The 19169-nt window shown below is 37.7% G+C and overlaps 1 protein-coding gene across 1 annotated transcript in view; it reads right to left on the bottom strand.

Annotated features, from left to right (window-relative positions):
- LOC136871645 (uncharacterized) overlaps positions 1–18596 on the bottom strand; it is a 79942-nt gene extending 61346 nt beyond the window's left edge. The window contains exons 1-3 of the mRNA XM_067145124.2: positions 18182–18596; positions 10952–11183; positions 9892–10007 (exon numbers count right to left, since the gene is read on the bottom strand). Of these exons, the coding sequence (XP_067001225.2) occupies positions 9892–10007; positions 10952–11183; positions 18182–18356 (523 nt within the window). The 5' untranslated portion in view covers positions 18357–18596. The remainder of the gene's footprint in view (positions 1–9891; positions 10008–10951; positions 11184–18181) is intronic.
- Between the last annotated feature and the right edge of the window lie 573 nt (positions 18597–19169).

Here is a 19169-nt window from a genome sequence, read left to right as displayed (position 1 = left end):
TGAGGAGATAAAGGCTAGGTTGGGAATGAACTCGATGGATGAAGCTTTATGCATAAACCGGCTTCAGTGGTGTAGTCATGTGAAGCGAATGGATGAGGATAGGTTACCTAGGGGAATAATGGACTCTATTATGGATGATACGAGAAGTAGAGGTAAACCAAGACGACTATGGTTAGACTCAGTTTCTTTTTTTTTTTTTTTCTCCTTGCTTAATGTCGCACCAACACAGATAGGTCTTATGGAAACGACGGGACAGGAAAGGTCTAGGAGTGAGAAAGAAGCAGCCGTAGCCTTCATTAAGGCACAGCCCCAGCATTTGCCTGGTGTAAAAATGGGAAACCACGGAAAACCATCTTCAGGGCTGCCGACAGTAGGATTCGAACCCACTATCTCCCAGATGCAAGCTCACAGCCGCGTGCCCCTGACCGCACAGCCAACTCGCCCGGTAGACTCAGTTTCTAATGATTTAAAGAAGAGGTATAAAACTAAACGAGGCCACAGAACTAGTTACAAAGAGAGGATTGTGGCGGTATTTAATAAATTCATAGAGGCTTGCAGACTGAATGCTGAAAGGCATAACGGTCTATAATGGAGATGTATGTATGTATGTATGTATGTATGTATGTCTGGTCATCAGCCCAGAGGCTGGTTGGATCCTCAAATAGCACCACCAAAGGTTATGCGGTTATAAGGAAACCATGTAGTTGAAAATTAAGGGTAAGGATGTTATACTCTTTAAGGGGGCACATACAGCTTAAGTGGTCAAAAAAATTGATTTTTCTATTTTGTTATGTGATTTTAGATTATACTCTTCTGTGTAATTCCATGAAAGAATTACATTAATATCTGCAATAGTTCTTGAGTTATGGCCTAAAACATAATTTAAATCTCTGCAGGCACCACGCTCCATTCTGCTGTCACATAGATCGGAACGCGTTCATGCCTTGTTTCCAAGTTATTACTACAGGCAAATTCATGTTTGCCGCGGGACTGATTGTCATATGACTTGCTCACTTTCTCACACTTCCATGGCACTGGTAGCGACATCTACTTCCTTTTATTATTGTTTGTTACATGCCTACAAAATATCAGCTGTTTATAGATATGCACATGTGACTTCTGTTTTTATTATGTAAATCTATTGTCTAGCAAGTTGTGTTTTAAAGTGAAACATGGGAAAGAGGAAGTCTTCCTGGGAATGCTATCAGAGAAAACTGCAATTCTGTAGATGAGATGAGGAAGCCTATTTGGCCTGTATGGTACCACAAAGCATCCTCAGATGGCAAACCATACAAATATTTCTGCCCAAAGGAACCTAATTATTGGTGCTCTTACTGAAATGCCATAGTGGAAGGGCAAGTTCAGGCTTAAAAAGACAAAAAAACATATCCCTTTCTATAATGGAGGTTGTCAAACCTGTGTTTAAAGATTTAGTTAAAACAAATCTCCTGAAGATGTGTGCAGGCGGCCACACCCAGAACAATAATGAATCCCTAAACTCCAAAATTTGGAGAATTTGCCCAAAATGGCTTTGCAGGGCATAAAGTGGTAGGTATAGCAGTAAATGCTGCTGCTCTGACTTTCAGTGATGGTATGCAGACTAGATTGAAATTTCTTGAAGAACTACAACTTGTTTCTGGAGAGTACTGCCTCCAGGCTTTCAGCCATATGAATGCTCAACGAGTCACTTACAACCTTAAAAGAGCTCAAAAATCGACAGAGGAAGCAAGGAAAGTAAAGAGAAGACTAAGGATGGAAAAAGCATCCCAGAGAAACTCACAAGAGGGAATCATATATGCACCAGGGATGTTCTAGAGTTCATTCATTTCAGTTGCAACTTTAATGCTCATTTACCCACACTTGAGTTTTTCAAAACGGTTTCCCTTGTAACATGAACAGTTTTCAAGATATGAGCATGAAACTTTGTACTTAACATCACTTTCTAGTGTTCTAAAAAGTGAATTAATTTTGTAGTAACATCATGGCCAGATCTTTTTTAAAAAAATATTTTTAAAATAAAATTACCTAAAAAATGAATGATAAGGAAGTATTGTTTTAAAAATATTACTTACATATAAAATGTTTAGAAAACTTAATTCAGTTTGTTCCTCAATTATATGGGAGTATATAAAATTTTAAAAAATTAGAATCAGTCCAAAATTGTGGATGATACGAGGGAAACGCTACTTTTGTGTGAAAAAAACTGCAAAATTTGAAATGCCCAAAAACATCTTTAAATTTTTTATTCTCTAAACATTAATAAATATATAGGTTTAGAAGGACATTTTAGTCATACATGCAAAAGTTTAGCTAAGAAGGCCCTGTGGAAGCTATAAAAATTGAAATTGAATGTTGCCTATTTTAGATAGGTTTGAGCTGTATGTGCCCCCTTAAGGAATGCACTCCAGCCAATCAGTGGGTAAGAAAACCCGAAGGTTTGACCAGCAGCGAATGGAGAAATGCCATAAAACTTAAAGCAAATGTAGTTCCAGTTCGTGCATTACCTGGCAGGTCCCAAGACAATAATCACTGTCGGCATTACACAGTGAGATTTGAAACACTTGGCCACGTCTTGGGTTCCTGTCCATTTAATGACACCCTACAGAATTCACAGCATCATCATATAAGATCTATAATTTTGCTGAAGCCCTGAGAGAAAAGCATTATACAGTCTACGAGGAGGTAATGAATTCTCTCAGACAGGGTCAAGCTGGCGGATTGACATGATAGCTATATCACCAGGCTCAAGACCCCACAATTAGAACCGAAGCATCATCCACTCAACCACATAATGTACACAAGGAGAAATATGATATACAGTATAATCTCGAATAACACCCGCCACCAAATTAAGACCCGCATCCTTATTTTGAAAGAACAAAATTTTTAAAAAAAGTTAAGTCAAAATTATTTACAATCTTTACTAACACACATCAAATGATTAGAAAATACAAATAAAAGTAAACAAACATTTCCAGAACGATATCCAATGAGTTCATTCATCATCATCATCATCATCATCATCATCATCAGTACCAACTTCGGAACTTTTATCACCATCACCTTCCCACAAAATGTCGTCATCGCTGCCATCCATAGCATTAGAAATGCTACATTTCCTGAAGCTCTTCCGTATGAGGTCTCTAGGGATATGATTCCATGCCGTCAAAATCCACGAACACAGCAGCTGAACTTCCGGGCCCCGAATGCGACCAGTTGGCGTCAGTGTGTGATTATCAGCCGCCATCCATTCTGTATAGAGCTGTTTCAAGGCTGTTTTAAATCGACGGTTCACACAGACATCCAGCGGCTGTAGCATAGATGATACAGATGTTGATTCCCATAGGTCCAATAACGGACCATTTATATTTGTAGCATAGACGTCATCCCGCCCGGAATGACTGCTAGGTCGGTTTTCCCATCCTTGATATGTTTCTTCACAGCGTCTGTTGTGTGGCCACAGTAACTGTCGAGAACAAGCAAGCTCTTTTGTACCAATAATGCACCAGGGCGATGTTGCCAGACACACTTTACCCTATCTTCCACAAGTGAACTGTCCATCCAGCTGGAGTTCTGAGATCTGACGATAACACCAGCGGGTAGATTTTTAGGAAGCGTCTTTCGCTTGAGAACAATGTACGGCAGCAATTTGGTTCCGTCGGCGAGGATACATAACATTACTGTACACCATTGTTTTTCATTACCACCTGTTCTAATGGTAACACTTTTCGCACCCTTAACATTCACAGTCCTGTCCTCTGGCATTTCAAAGTAGACTGGCGTCTGATCTGCATTGCCAATTTGGGAAAGCAAATATGCATTATCCTTCCGCAACCGAATTATGTGACGCTGGCACGACAATAACTTCTCATCGTAGGCACCAGGAACAGGCTGTGAAATTGAGGTACGCCTTCGTACGCTGAATCCATTTCTTTTATAAAAATTACAAACCCATCGATCTCTAATGCCTTTAGCTGACATATTTTGGTTGACACACCATATCCCATTTCCCGCCTTTCTGTCACATATTTATAAAGTTTTTCTTTCTTTCAATTTCTGGAAACTGTTCACACAGTTCATGAAAAGCTCTATGATCACCACTACATGTTAATAGCATATTTTTCTTCTTTTTCCAATCGCGAACACACGACTCGTCAATATCGTATTTCCTACCGGCGGCACGATTTTCAATAATTTCGGCTTCCCGAACTACTTTCAGTTTCTCACTCGCAGTTAAGATCGCAAACGCTTTGTGGAATTCAATGTTGATACTCCGAGAACGTGCATGATACTGACGCCAAGCACGGAAGTAGCGTATGCTGAGAGCAGAGAGAGCATTGTTGCCAAGCCACGCCGACGGTGATGTCCGATTTACGCGCATTCGGAAAGATAAATTTCCCAATATTTTAAATAAGACTTGCACCCAATTTTGGAAGTGATATTTTCGAAAAAAAACAGTGAGGGTGGTACTTGAGATTATATAGTATATGAACCTACAATTCCATACTATGTCGAGAAATATCATCTGGACTCCATAGATGTTTTAGGATTGATGATAGGAGCAAGAGGCACCATTACTCACACATTCCACAACTTTTGTAAGCAATTTAATTTGCACAACCAATTTATTAAGGACATTGGGTTAGCAGCCCTGAAAGGATCGTTAACAATAGTAAAAAATCATTTATACTTTTAGCTACATCTTGTCCTATGAGGAATTCCTCATGGATTTCAAAATTATTGACTGATACAATTTATTATTATTATTATTATTATTATTAAGTAGGCTGTACTATGATATACCTATCATCTACAGACATTTTAAATGACCCCTGTTCTTCTTCTTCTGCTCCTCCTCCTCCTCCCAGAACCTCTTCATCCTTTCACTTGTAATTTCCTAATTCTTTCTCAGATATGACCAGTTTGGGTCTACATTTTGGTGGTTTTCCTAGAGTGTTTTGATGCTGTCCACTCGACTTCTAAATTCTTTTCTGTTGTGAATCATATCCATTGTAAGTCCACTTTCTATTGCATATCTTTTTACCTCTTCTACCACTTCGTCAAAGCTTTCAGTCCACTGATGTACTTGAATAATTTCATAGTTGGCCGTTTCTCATCCATTCTTTCTAGATGCCCATAGAATTTTAGCCTTGGCTTTCGCATTGTGACAGTGATTTTTTTGGTGTTTTTGTAGAGATCATCATTTTTTCTATTCCTCCACTCCCCATCAACATTTTTCTGTGGTCCTAAAGTTTTCCTTAAGATTCTCCTCTCTTTTTTTTTGAGATCTTGAAGCTCACCCTTTTTATTCATTGTCAGACTCTCTGAAGCGTAGAGACTCTCTGGCTTTACCACTATGATGTAGTGTCTAAGTTTTGCCTTGTAAGATATTGCTCTTTTGCTGTATCTGTTCTGGGTTAACCTGCAAGCCAATTCTAGTTTTCTAATTCTTGCCCTATTCGCCTCTTTATCCAGTCCGTTAGGTTCTATCCACTCCCCCCTAGTAAAAGCTATTATTATCTTCCATTAGGGACACATATTACAGTGATATTTCGTGGATCCAATTCGTTCACGAAACAGTTTCGGAAACTCATTTTAAACGTATCACCATGTTAAGTCACTGATAACTACACATCTCCAGATAACTATCATTTCCGAAACCAGCCATAAATCACTGGAACATCGAGTAAGTGGCTGGTTTCTATTTGATCGTCCCATTAAAGTCTCGAAGTCTACCTTTCATAACCTCAACAGTGTACTTGGTTAGACGGAATTCATTTTAAAAGCTTTGTCGCTAAGTTCTAAGAATGGGTTTCCTCTTTCTTGGAATACTCGAAGAGACCGCCAAAATTCTTCATTATCGTCATCTGAAGAAAAATCGGAGAAGCCAGACATCTGTAATTCAAAGACAGAATCGCGATAAAAGTCCCTTCATCAGATTAAATACCGATAAAAATGCAGAACCTCTTTTTTTCATTTTCTTACCATGATTATCGTTACGGTACTATTTTTCACTATAAAAGCCTTCTTCTTTTCACGCTAATAAATGCGCCCTACAGTGCAAGAACACTACTTGATCCGGATCACAAGGCTTGATCCAAGGAGTTTGTTGGATCAATTTTGATTTGAGATTGAGGAAAATTAATCTCGGATCAATGTTTATACAACACAAATTTGACGATCAACGTGATCTAGAATCAGTTTTACGCCTTGATCTAGAATCAACTGCTTTATACAATTGGGCCTAATAGTATTAAACAGAATCAGCTTTTCAGCTTCTTCTTCTTCCGCTCCCAAAACTTCTTCATCCTGTCGGACCTGGCTGCCCTTTGGTTGTCAGTAATGGTGTACTTCCTTTGTTCAAATGTTATGAGCTTGAATCGCAAGTGTTTATTCCTTAGAATTTTCTTCTCTTCTCTTTGCCTTCAATTTGGAGCATTGATAAATTTAATTGTTCTAAATCATTTATGATCTCCGTGAACTAAGTGTTCTTTGTTTTGTTTTTCCAGAAGTAGCTAAATAACTGCTTCACAAGTCGGGTAATGGCAGTCTGAATATATCACAAAAAAAAAGGCAATTCTCCTTTTCCGCATTGTATCTATTATTGATTCGCTTTCACGATATACACATCATTAGGTAATAATCTCCACTGGCCATCAATTTGGTGTTTCTTATTGATGATTGTCCTGATGATTCTTCTATCTACTTTCTGCAATTTATTGGTTGTTGATTTATTGTTCAACTTCAAGAGTGTTTCACTAGCATAAGTTGCTTCGGGTTTTACAACTGTATAGTAATGTCGAAATTTAGCATTCATGGAGAGAGGTTTTTTTACGAGTTGGCCAGGTGATTTGCTGTGCTGTTTTCAGTTTAGATGTTTCGATCAATGTTTTCTCTTTTGTGTTCCAGGTTATAATTTCCCCAACGTATTTGAACTTATTCACAATCTTACTTTCTTTGCCACTGTCAAGGTGAATGGCTGGTGTTTCAATTCTGAAGATCGGCATCATTTCAGTCTTTTCAAACGAGATTTGCAGTCCGATTTTTGCAGCAGTTTTCTCGAGTTCTTCAATTTGAAATTTAGCTTTTTCCACACTATTTGCTAGTAATGTAAGATCGTCTGCAAATGCTAGGCAATTAAATTTAATATTTCTGCCTATCTTGATGTTTGAATGACATTTCTTCAGCCATTCTCGCATGACTTTCTCCAGGGCACAGGTAAAACAATAATGGTGAGAGTCCATCTCCCTGTTGAAGTCCAGTATGGATTTCAAATGGATTTATGTTAATTAATTTAATTGCATCAGTAACTAGTATATTAGAGTACATATTTATAATATCAAATTAATAGTGTATGATGGTTGTAATTTAATATTTTTGGTAGCATTGCAAAATTCTATGGAGCAAAAAGGAATCTAGTTCAGCACTAGAAACTATTTTGCACACTGTAAATAAAGGCATTTTAATTAATATTTTTGAACATATTTACATACAAATAGGACCAACAATCTAATTAAAACTATAATTTAAATGAAATTACTGAAAACATTAATATTCTGCTAGAGGAAATCTCCAAAATATCTTCTCAGAAAAACAAACATAATAAAACCATTAATGACAAAACAAACTCCCCTCTTCTATGCCTTCCCTACCGTAGCCTTATACCTCCTGCCTCTACAACGTCTCCTCCACAACAACTCATTAAAATTTTAAATGTCACCATAATATTATCTTTTACAATCTGAAATACCTTCACCACAAGACATAACATACAAGAACTGTATCTTAGAAATACACAGTATTCCATTAGTTCTAAAACTTATTTCAGAAGGTTTTTTTATTTATTCATTACTTGCCATGTATTTTGGAATAGACTATCTTTGTATCTTCTAAAAGCCAAAGATGTCCCCAACAAGGGGCTAAACGTGTACCTTTGCTAGTTGTTTTACGTCACACCGACACAGATAGGTCTTACAGCGACGATGGGACAGGAAAGGGCTAGGAGTGGGAAGGAAGCGGCCGTGGCCTTAATTAAGGTACAGCCCCAGCATTTGCCTGGTGTGAAAATGGGAAACCACGGAAAACCATTTTCAGGGCTGCCGACAGTGGGGTTCGAACCTACTATCTCCCGAATACTGGATACTGGCCGCACTTCAGCGACTGCAGCTATCGAGCTCAGTACGTGTACTTTTAAACAGTTAATACAATATTCTGGTACTGAAAAAGGTGGACTCTTCTCAATTTTGACTTGAGAGAGAGGGATTTATTAAAATAATAAATCGTCCATCCTGCAATGAGGGTGACCATTTGGATCCAGAATAAAATCAGGTTACAGTTTCAATACAATTTACAAACATTAAAAATTGGAAATTTATCATTGTTACATCAATATGGATGTTGAAAATTAAGTTCATTACATGCAAAAAGTAGCTCTATGTAAGTAACTTGTTGCTTGTGACTGAGCATGGTGAAATAAAATCTGTCATGACCTCCTAAGGGCAATAGAGATGATATCTCTGAGGCTAGCAGGTAGTCAGTATTTGTGGCAGAACTTCTGAAGCACCACATGCACTAACAATGAAATCGATTACACATATACAACCCAATTGTATCTTCCCTTGAAGTATGGGATTATTGGGCGATACATAGGTGACCATATTCTGAAGACAGAAAAACAGGACAACCAAACATGGAAGCAGAGTTCCGATATATAATGTATAGTGTTCCATTTTATCCTCTCTCTTAGAATCTTCAATGTATGGAAAATAATCCTGAAATACTTTCCTTTTGGCATTATCAAATGAAAAGACTGTTACACAGACTGTTATACTGAACATACAGTACATCTGTATGCTATTAATGTCACATTTGCTCCACATGACCCAAATGGACATTGGCTCTACTGCTTTCATCTGCTTATTTTCTATTACTCTAGGAACCAAGAATGCCAATGTAAAATGTGAGTTGTTCAAGGAATCATGGTGTTCATCTCCACAAAAACAGAGACAATGTCAAAATTTTCAATGCATCATTTCTTGAAAACCAGGGCATTTCAGCACCCAGAGGAAGCTTTTCGGGACACAGGGACAAACTACAAAAACTGAGACTGTCCCCGGAATAATCAGAACATCTGGTCACCTTGGTTATTCATTGCCTTTCCATCGTTGACAGTCATCACTTGTCCAATGCCCTGTTCAAGCCTGATCGTAGGATCGATTACTACTTAACATCTGGAGGTTTTGGAGCAGGCAATTATGTCCACAATGTGTAAAGCCAATTGCACTGAGGCTGACGATCTCTTTGAGAACATCCAAAACCTGTCATTTTCAATACAGTGGCTATAAGGGACCTACTAATGTCCAGAACATAACTGTTCTTTATACTTTTTTTTTTTTTTTACTTATCCCTAAGTCAGTTTTACAAGTTATTCTTAGCTTTAGAAAGGTTAATCAAAGTAGTTTTTGTTGAAGTTAGAATTTTCCACCATATGAAATCAAAAGTAAAACTACCAGGTGATTGGCCATGCGGTTAGGGGCGCACATCTGTGAGCTTGCATCCGGGAGATAGTGGGTTTGAACCCCACTGTCGGCAGCCCTGAAGATGGTTTTCCGTGGTTTCCCATTTTCAGCGAATGCTGGGGCTGTACGTTATTAAGGCCACGGCTGCTTCCTTCCCACTCCTACGCCTTTCCTATCCCATTGTCGCCATAAGACCTGTGTGTGTTGGTGCGACTTAAACAAATTGTAAAAAAGAAAAAAACTGGAAAACTTAAATTATTTCTACATTGGGTTTAGCTCCTCAGACTGTTGTAGCCCAACAGGCATGTTTTCCAAGTTAATCACATTACTGCTGACGAAAGCAGAAGGAATATATGAGACAAATATTACTCACCTAAAAACACATCCAGAAGTTCCAGAAGTTGCACTTTTAACTCAGGACCACTAAGATTCACTTCATTATGCAAACCGATCACTTCAAGGAAGTATTCTGATTCCCCAGAGCTGTCCCTTTAAAAGTGGAAGGAACAAGTTATCATAAGACATAATTATAGAATTTATCATCAGGAGATGATGATTATATATTGCGACAAATATCATGAATTAAGAGAGCCTAATGTAACAATGAAAAAGGAGAGGATACTGTATGTACCAGAATCCTTGCATTTCTTTTGCAAAGTTTTAACAGAACATTTTCTCCATTCCTTATTGCAACCGTGGTCTACAGTGGCATACTTATAAGAGCCATCAATTTTTCCTGTCATATCCAAACATAAAAAATTAAGTGACATGAAGACAAGTCCAAATACCAATAACGATATACTATTCTTAAATTTTTAAGGATGGCTATTACTCTGCTGTTTCATTTAGGGGCTTTGTGTTTTGACCATTGGCCTCATTAAAGAGTATGTGAGAAATGCCAAATATTCCATGTTATGACAGTGTCTGTACAGGGGTGTGTGTGTGTGTGTGTGTGTGTGTGTGTGTGTGTGTGTGTGTGTGTGTGTGTGTGTGTGTGGAATGAATGGGAAGAAAGAGGCTATGAGGAAGTAAAACATTCCAGCATTTACCTGAAGTAGAAATGACAAAAAATTATATAACATCAAGGATAATCAACAATAGGTTTCAATCCCTCCTATGATACAAGTAAGCCAAAGTAATGTCTGACTAAGTTGTGGCCCCAAATATTGTCATTCTCATTCCTGGAAATTGCAAACCAGTTTAAAATGAATTATTTGTCATCTGTTTTAAGGAAGAAAAATTCAAAATGAAGGTTACCAATTTTATAACAATATCATTATTCTAAAAAATATAATGGGGAAATAAACATTGTATCTTCAATGTTTGTCAACTTAGAATAAATGACTTACTATAATAAGACTAATGGTGAAATATATAAGGCAAAGGTCTAAGATGAGTTAGACATTCAAAAACAATTGCTCTAAGATACTAACATTTTGTCAGCAGATTCATTCATATCGCAGAGATCTAGAGCATCCTCACAAAACTTCACCAGATACTCCAAAGGACTTGGGCTGGATCTTTGTAGCTGAGCCAAAGGAATTCGAAGATTTGGATCGGCACCCCTCTCCACCAACAGTCTGGCCAGACGTAAATTACGTGGAAATAGGCGGTACATAGGGTCATTATTCAGCACAATACCTAATGGAATTCTATCAAAGGGCCCTGAAAAGTAAATTGTAAATATTATCAACATCAAATTAAAGTATAGAACAATAAAAATCAATGTATACTGACTTCTCATGACTGCACTGTACTCAAAATAAATTTTCAATGTTTCAGGTTGTGTTTGGTACACACAGCATGTGCCAAAGAGATGTTAAGTACAGAACAAAAATAGCCAACCGGACACCAGTCTGATCTGAACCCACAACCTTCCAATTTTGCATCAAATTCTCTTACCATTTCAGTTGTGGTGGCCTGTGACCTCGTTTAGTTCCACACCTCTTATTATTAAATAATTAAAACCAAGTCTAACCATAGTCACCTTAGCCAACCTCTGCTTCTTTTACTCTCCATGGCTAGTTCATTATTCCTCCTCCATTTATTTCACAAGACCCTACCACCAAAATCAGTTTATGCGTACAGCTTCATCCATCAAATTCATGCTTAACTCTGAGTATCCTCCAGTCACTGTGCCACATGTTTTTTCTAGGAATATTTCTCACTACTTTCATCTCTGTCACCATTTGTATCAGCAATCATTCTCGCTAGTTTCTCACTTACACACAAATATATTTATACATGCAAAAATAAATAAATAACTGATTAACCCACTGCCACACTGAGGTTGAATGCTGGTATTTTCATGACTGGAAAGGCCTAAAGAGTTTGAATACTATAATATTCACAGTCAGTGAAATTATGATTCCCTTCTGGGAACTTAATTTCTGAAATAAATGACTGTTTACAAAGAGTTTGAATGTACAATACAGGATCCTGGCACTAAAATGATTAAACGATAAAATGCATAAAATCGCTAGATATCGTAGGAATCAATTTTTACAACTCTAACTGAAAAATATTGGTAATCTATGTACTGATATCAAAATGTATGGATGGTTTCTACGTGATAATGATGTCCTCCAATATATTGTGGTTTCATTGCAAAATTTGTCCAAAATCGTGAAAACAATGGTGAATTACATGGAAATCCACAAAAATATTAATTACATAAGATTGTTGTAATCTTAAAACGTAGACTCCCATGACCACTAAATGACATAGTATTTCGGGGCTATTACTGACATGAACTAATATCCCAAAATACTACATTGTTAATTACATAAGAATTTATGACAAAATGATAAAATTACAAAAATTCACAATATGTCACAACTGTAAAACATTTGCAAATTGTGCAATAGACATTAAAAATCACTTATATTGCATCTACCTTACAATTTATAAGAATTTGTGAAAAACCCATTCACGAAAATACCTCATCTGCGACTCTAGCAAGGGTGTAAGCAATGAACTTTCTCCATCCCCTCCTCTTTCTTCTGCTGTTCACCTCTCCTCTATTCCCTTCTTCACCATGCCATAGCGAGATACTAATGTCACAACACTAACAGCTATATAAGGTGTACCACTGGAACCTCGAGGAGCAAGCTTCTTTTCCAGTTTTTCTATTTTCGACCTAATAACAAATTTATTATGATCCGTCTAAAGTCTTTTTCTTTTTTCATTCTTGTAGATATCCCCCACTATCGCCCTTACGGATGAATGTGACTTGATTTTCTTAAACACCGGGATATCCCTCAGCCAATATAACAGCATTTATAACTTAAAGAAGATCGATCCACCTTTTCAAACATATATATAACAGACAACATGTTTTCATGTGTTTCAACAACAAGAATAATGATGCTTTGCTTGTTGTCTAAAGGGGCCTAACATCTAGGCCATCGGCCCAATCAGAATAGTAACCTATTCAAGTTCAACATTGTGATTTTTTTTACAAAAAACATCTTAATGTTCATGAGAAATGTATAAAAAAGCAGTGTATTTCCTAATATGCATGTTTTCACAATTCACTCTTTTTAGAGTACCAACAGACAATGGTATTAATGTCACATTTTATCTGATTATTTAAAGTATTGAAAAGGTGGAATTCCTCTCAAATATATTTACACTAATCCTTTGTCGAAAATCACCCGGAACAAGTTGTGCTGCTTTCCTTTGGATCTTTTCCAGTTCTTATATCAAGTAGTCCTGGTGTGGGTCCCATGTACTTAAATCATACTCTAATTGGGGTCTTACCAGAGACTTATACGCCCTCTCCTTTAAATCCTTACTACAAACCCTAAATACTCCACAACCATAACTGTAAACTTTCTTAACAACCTTGTTAATATTATTACCCCAATGAAGATCATTCCTTATATTAAAACCTAGTTACTTACACTGTTCTCCATGAGGTACCATCATCCCACTAAGACAGTACGGTAATTAAAACAGAGGATTATTCCTCTTGGAGAAACTTACTATCTGACTTTTCATCCCATTTACAATCACACTGCCATCCATTTCACATCATTGTCTAGGCCCCCCTGCAGTTGCTAACAATCCTGCAACTCTTTTACTATTCTATAACATCATCTGCAAATCTGTGATTCCAGTTTTTTACACATATCATTTATGTCGTATATATAAGAAAACATCAAGGTCCAATAATACTGCCCTGCGACGACCCCTCTCTTAATCATTACAGGATCAAATAACACTTCACCTACTCCATGCAAACAGTAATCAAATATGTATTTCAGATATGGCACTATATCCCAACCCATAGGCTTTAATATATGCCCAGAAATCTCATCAATCCCAGCTGCCTTTCAAGCTTTCAACTTATGTATCTTTTTGTAAATGTCTTTATCATCATAGTAAATTTCAGTATTAGTTGCGTCCTCTACCCGGACATTATCTTTATATCAAACTACTTTTACTGCTGACTGAATACTTCTGCAATTTCTTAAGGCGGGTCTCCACTGATTAACATTTAACAACAACATGTTAAATGTTAAAAGTGTTAAATGTTAACTGGCAACACCATCAACATGTTCAATGTTAAATGTTGAATACTGTTTCATTTAACATTGTGTCCACACTTAATAAACATCTTAAACTTGACTTTCTTTGTTTATATATAGGCCCTAAGTAGTTCTCATATCAATTGGTGGTAATACATTTAGGTGGTGTCTAGTATTTTCAAATAAGGACAATGGACTCACATGAAGAGGATTTGGCCCTTTGTTATTGCCACTGTTGTTTCTTGTTATGACTTAGAAATGTAGTTTTACTAGACACATTCCTCCCCTCATCCTGCTCATTGCTTCAAAAGCAAACCACTTTGAAGTATAAACTTCGTCCGCTCCCGCACCCGACTTGTGATTTTTTTTTTCAATACTCGACTGTACTGGGAGCGGAGGGACGCTAGGTTTTTTTTCATTGCACTCGCGGGAACAATTATAGATAATTTAGAGTTCCTGGAAACTGTCGGCCTTCTTCGCTTTACATCTGTATTTCTTTGATGAGACATCCCACAAACAAGGCCTTTATATTATATCATTAATTAAGTCCAAAGTAATCTTGCTCCACTCCATTTCTGACTATAAATATTAGTATAGTGCAGAGAGAACGACACACGTGCACGTACCGGTACCGGTACTGTATTTGTAGCTTATAACAAAGAGAATGAGTGTTGCAGAGTGTTGTAACTATAATCCTACTTCACGAGAAGCACGTCTTTGACTATCTGTTAACATGGAAACGGCAAGGAAGTTGCCGAAGCTGGCCAACATCTCACGAACAACGAATTGACGTGACATGTTTTCCACTTGGAGCGGAAAACACGCCAACATGTTAAAAGTGTTAACCTCAACCTTCTGAGTTAACATGTAAAGTCAATTGGAAGACACATTCACAATATACATGTCAATTGTAACATGTTAAATTTAACATGTTGGTGTTAAATGTTAATCAGTGGAGACCGGCCTTTACATATACAAGAACATAAACTCGCAGCTCTAACTGATACCAATGTATAGGCACTCGCTTACTAAACTGAATTGAACTCCAGCATGCTCAAGGCCATTGGTCTGTACGTCAACTGTTTGAGAGGTATGAGGATAGAGAAACCGTGAACAATCGAAAACCGCAGATAATCTGCAAAAGAGGTGAAACAGACATTGATGAAGCATTCATTCCAACATGGCTTCGTCCAGTTCTGTGTAGAAAGACAGCTACTGTGTGCAAGCATTAAACGCCATCTGGCTGCTTGCTCATCAATTTCCATGTTCCGTTTTACACTAGGCCTACTAGATGGCAGAGTAAACCAAATCTCTCTTGGGCATCTATGACTTGAATTTTAAAGAGTTTTGTCAAGTGAATACCAAATGTGTCACCAGAGATCTTTTGCATGCCGACATTGTACAATGTGGAGTATCAAATGGACTTCTTTCTGCCCTTCAAACATCCAACTGCATGTGCCGGGTTTGAACCGCTACCTTGGAATCCAGAGGTCAATACTCTACTAATGATCCACAGAGGAAGCTGACTTCGTGTTAAAAACCACAGCACCGAGCTCGATAGCTGCAGTCGCTTAAGTGCGGCCAGTATCCGGTATTCGGGAGATAGTAGGTTCGAACCCCACTGTCGGCAGCCCTGAAGATGGTTTTCCGTGGTTTCCCATTTTCACACCAGGCAAATGCTGGGGCTGTACCTTAATTAAGGCCACGGCCGCTTCCTTCCAACTCCTAGGCCTTTCCTATCCCATCGTCACCGTAAGACCTATCTGTGTCGGTGTGACGTAAAGCAACTAGCAAAAAAAAAAAAGAACCACAGCACCTATCATTGGAGCATTTTCTCTAATTTTGTGAGACTTTACGGTGCAAAGCTTTCTGCAAAATCATTTCAATATTTTGTTTTATATTTGCATTAACAATGTCAAGTGAAAAAAAACACACTCAAACACTGAATAAACCACTCTGCAATTATGGACCTAAAGAAGGTCAAGGGTGCAGATTTTGAAGAGGGAAAAAAAAAAAGTCAAAAATCACAGAATAGGAAACAGAACTTTCTACCCATGGTGATGGTGGTAAGTAGGCTACTATTTTAAGAGTTAAGTATGACTGGGCAACCATCCTCTCTACCCACATTGGTAAATCAGATACTGCTTAGTCGATAGCCAGGGTCCATGTTAACATTACTGGGAGTTTACATTTTTCCATCACGTCCCTCATAATCCTAGACTGATTATTGCTTATATGAGTAAGAAATTAGGTGGTAGTGTGTACTGTTTTACAGGGAAGTACAACTAGGCAACTATCCCCTCTAAATGCTATTCAGAGAGGAAAATGGAATGTTCTGAATATTCAAAAAATAAAGGTATCAGCAAAAGAAAGTGAATCCCATGATGGAAGTGAAAATGAATGACTTCCAAGGCCTCGCATTCCTAATCTCACAAGGGTCGAAAAAGTATAAGAGTTGACCATGGTATGTCAGATATGAAAAATGAAAGTTAGGAGCATGATACCGATACCAGTAAGTAGAAACAAAGAAGACTGAGCTAAGATCCTGTGGTCATCAACCCATGCTCCTAAGTTCAGAACCCCTGGGGGTATTTAATAGAGATTACCGGTATAAGAATGACACTGAGCAAGTTGGTCGTTCGGTTACGGGCTTGCAGCTATGAGCTTGAATTCAAGAGATAGTAGGTTTGAACCCCAATGTCGGCAGCCCTGAAGATGGTTTTCCGTGGTTTCCCATTTTCACACCAGGCAAATGCTGGGACTGTGCCTAAATTAATGCTACAGCTGCTTCCTTCCCACTGCTACCCTTTCCTGTCCCATCACCGCCATAAGTTCAGACCTACCTGTGCCAGTGTAACATAAATCCATTGTAAAATAAGAATGGCACAAAAGTAGTGAGAATAACTGCTTGTGTAGGCAAATGGGAACAGTGGCAGGAGGGTACTCTAAATGAGAAGATAAAGGCTAAGTTAGGAATGAACTTGACGGATGAAGCGGTACACATAAACTAGCTTTAGTAGTGAGATCATGAGAGGTGAATGGAGGAGGATAGGTTACCAAAGAGAATAATGGACTCAATCATGGAAGGTAAGAAAGTAGAGGGAGACAAGGAGATTATGGCTAGACTCAGTTTCTAATTATTTAAGAGGTGTCCGGGGTATAATTTTGAGACCTGGTTTGTGAAGTCTAGATCATTAGTCTGGATAGGTTAGATCTGACTAGTGACAAGACAACTGGGCTGGGGTCAAGCAGCCAACAGGCCTCTAGTATCCTTTGAAGTCCAGGTATACTATGACAAATATTATAAAGTGACAAAATAAGGTTATCTGGCACAGACGTTAATGTCGGCTGAAATGCCGTTCTTTTATTATTTTCACTGAATATGGTAACGCTGTGCCCAATCATCATGAGAGCTCTATTGGAGGTAGTATGAACATTGCCTTCATTATAGCTGATCACAGCCATTCACAGCTGACCAATAAGAGCAAAGAAAAGACTGTCTCTGTTTTAATCCTTCTATATAAGTAGCAATAATTTTTTGGTGTGGGGCAGTTTGTTCCTGACAAGCATTGAGCTACATCAGGTATCATAAAAAATTAGTTTCCTATGATTTCAACATCTGAACCAGGTATTAAAGTGCCACCATGTATGAAAAAAAAAAAAAATCGAACGAGACCACAGACCTAGTTACAGATGCGGATTGTGGGGCATTTAGCAAATTTACAATCTTCCAGACTAAGCACTGAAAGGCATAGCCTAATGGAGACGAATGTATGTATAGTACGCGAACCTTTCTTGAGCCCAAGTTCCCATTCAGCACTATGGAGCTCAGGGCTCAAGAAAAGGTTTGCATACTATATATATGTATTTTTTTAAATGATAAACAACAGGCATAACAGATCCACTGTTGTAGTGAAGTAAATAGTACATTCCATGAAATTACTGCACCATACATTAAGATATAAAATTCAAGACAGCTCCCGTCTGAAAAATTATTACTGTTAAGATACCAGTAACATATTTTCAACTTTTCAATTATAAGCTGGAAGCACTGTCATATTATTATCATCTGAAGTGTAAATTGGTTCATATACTATGTCGAAATACAGGATAATAATGATGGCTTAATACCTTCATCCAAATACTCCGCATCTGTATTCGAAAGAATGATTTTTTCAGCAGCGTCGAAATCTCCTCCTTCTAGAGCATTGGTTAGTGGTGTGTCACTCAAACCATACTGCATCCGAATATTTGAACGGCGAACAGGCCGGGCAAATTCTGGGCTCAAATCATCACTTTCCATCATTTGTAATGATAGTAACAACTCTTAAAAACTACATGTAATAGATGTAGTACATAATACTACAATGTAACTCTAAAAAACATCCATAACCTATACTCCTACTTCATCACACCCGCCAACCTTTCAAGAGTACTGCTGTGACTATATCAAAGAGAATGAGTACGACTATACTTCAATGTTCTCTACTATAATGATGACAGACGGCTACTTTGACAATTCTCCTTTATTTATGTTTTGCGACTATTAACTGCCACTGCCAGCATCGCCAATGGAATAACTCAAAATGTTGCTACAAGCCACGGCCGACTTGATGCGTCGCTCTAGCTGGGTACAAGCCTAGAACCTAACAAGATTTCTCTACGTTCGTATTCAAAAGGACGAATACAACAATCGTTTTGTCGGCTTAAAAAGCCTGTTAGAAATTTAGTAAACGTATCTAATATAATCACAAAGAACTAGCAAACAACACATGTCAAGCTGACTGGACAGTAAGTTAATTATCCGATTTATGTTTGCTATCCTCTTCATTGTACACTGGGGATAATATAACAACTATCCATTCATTTCGTATCGCCCCTTCAAGCAACTAGTAACGGTAATCAAAAAAGCATTTCAGACATGGCTATATATCCCAGTCCATAGCCGTTAACATATCACCAAAAATCTTATCAATCCCAGCTGCCTTTCTAGCTTTTAACTTTGTATCTGTTTGTAAATATATTTATTATCACAGGTAAATTTGATGATGATGTTTATTATTATTATTATTATTATTATTATTATTATTATTATTATTATTATTTTAATGGGCCAAAC

The sequence above is a fragment of the Anabrus simplex genome, chromosome 4, assembly GCF_040414725.1.
Source record: "Anabrus simplex isolate iqAnaSimp1 chromosome 4, ASM4041472v1, whole genome shotgun sequence".
NCBI lineage: Eukaryota > Metazoa > Arthropoda > Insecta > Orthoptera > Tettigoniidae > Anabrus > Anabrus simplex.
The sequence above is the reverse complement of the archived record's forward strand: the minus strand, read 5'-3'. Positions and strand labels throughout refer to the sequence as shown.